At 49.9% G+C, this 1,701-nt stretch overlaps 1 protein-coding gene across 1 annotated transcript; it reads left to right on the forward strand.

Moving 5' to 3' along the window:
• foxl1 (forkhead box L1) lies at positions 1-1,449 on the forward strand. Its single transcript, XM_015030492.1, has one exon. It carries the CDS (start codon positions 108-110, stop codon positions 1,023-1,025), a length of 918 nt encoding a protein of 305 aa, XP_014885978.1. The 5' UTR covers positions 1-107; the 3' UTR covers positions 1,026-1,449.
• Positions 1,450-1,701: the final 252 nt, after the last annotated feature.

The following is a 1,701-nucleotide window of genomic DNA, read 5'->3' on the forward strand; positions in this document are numbered from 1 at the left end:
GACAGTTTATTTCCCATTTCAGTGTCAACATAACGCAACAAGCTCAGGACAGTTTTCTGGGGCCCCATGAGTGTGAGGAGTCAGTCGGTGAAGGAGAGGCTCCCCTCATGGCTCTGTTCCCCGGCCGCCTGCCGCCGCTCGCTGTCTCCCCCTCGGCTCTGAGCCTCTCCGGAACCCCGCTGATCTACCTGTACGGAGGGGACAGCACCTTGAGCCTGGTTCCGGGGTCCCAGGAGCCCCCCCAGAAGCCTCCTTACAGCTACATCGCGCTCATCGCCATGGCCATCAGGAGCGCGCCCGGGCAGCGCGCCACGCTCAGCGGCATCTACCAGTTCATCATGGATCGGTTCCCTTTCTACCAGGACAACAAGCAGGGCTGGCAGAACTCCATCCGGCACAACCTGTCGCTGAACGACTGCTTCATCAAGCTGCCCAGAGAGAAGGGCCGGCCGGGGAAGGGCAGCTACTGGACCCTGGACTCCAGCTGTCTGGATATGTTTGAAAACGGAAACTACCGCCGCAGGAAGAGGAGGGCCAAGAGCCAGCAGGACGCGCCAGACTCCAAAGATCCTGGATCGAGACGCGCCAAAGTGTCCGTATCGTCCAGGGGAACTCTGAACTCTGATTGGCGGACAGCACCGACGCCAAATAAAGAGCCGAACACAGAACCGGTTCTTTTAAAGTTCACCCAGCAGAATCCAGCCGCACAGAGACAAAAAGCTCATATTTCCACGGAACCCAACGGTGATCCAGGATCGGCTCAGCGCTCCAACCTGCCCGCTGCCGCACAGCAAACACCGAGAGCGAACGAACAGAGGACGGACAGGTCCAAAGGGTTCACCATCGATAGCATCTTATCCAAAAATCAAGATGAAGCGCGCGGCCGCGTCCTGGACGTTTCAGCGGAAAGTCTCTGCGCGCCCCCGCTCATCAGGTCGCATCCCCATCACCTGGTCCAGGTGGGACTCCCCTTCTGCTCCTACCTGTCTCTCACCTGCTCGGACTCAGCGCTGCGCTTCCACTGAAGGGGAGAGGGCAAAAACAGTCAAGGACTTTTACGCACAGATGCGTAAAAGTTTGCCAATCAAAGCTATATTTACCCAGAAACCACAAGATCTGCGCCATTTTTATTACATTCATCACCATCGTCAGCATTAAAACAATACAGCAGAACAGCAGGGAGAAAGACAGGCGTAATTACTGAGTGTTTTTATTCATGTGTGACTTCTTGTTTCTTTGATTGTTGCAGACAAACACGTTTAAATGCATTTTTTGTTGTAATTTAACACGACAGGGCATGGAGATGCCAGACAATGTGAGGATTAACTTTACTGGACGCTGTAACCAAAACTTATAAACTGGCCAGCTCTGCCTTGGAATGTTGCAAAAATAAAGTTCAGGTACAGATCAAACTGTTGATTGCTGTTATTGATTTATTTTAACAGAAGAATGTCAGAAAATATCCTGCAGATTCCAGTTCACTGCACTGCAAAAACTTTCAATCTTACCAACCATTTCTGGTCGAGTTTCTTTACGAGAAATATCTTCAAATAAGACAAAAGTAACTTGTAAGTAACTTTTCAACAAGATAGGAGCTTGTTTTAAGTCAATAAGTTAATATTGATGAAAAAAGTGCTAGTTGCACTATTATTTCACTTATAACATGGGAAAAATGTCTGTTACTAATTGATTAATCTGCCA

This window comes from Poecilia latipinna, unplaced genomic scaffold (genome assembly GCF_001443285.1).
Source record: "Poecilia latipinna isolate Pla-1442-1.1 unplaced genomic scaffold, P_latipinna-1.0 Scaffold184, whole genome shotgun sequence".
Lineage (NCBI taxonomy): Eukaryota > Metazoa > Chordata > Actinopteri > Cyprinodontiformes > Poeciliidae > Poecilia > Poecilia latipinna.

Coding starts and splice junctions, on each gene's coding strand:
- foxl1 (XM_015030492.1), top strand. CDS start 108: ATGGCTCTGTTCCCCGGCCGCCTGCCGCCGCTCGCTGTCTCCCCCTCG.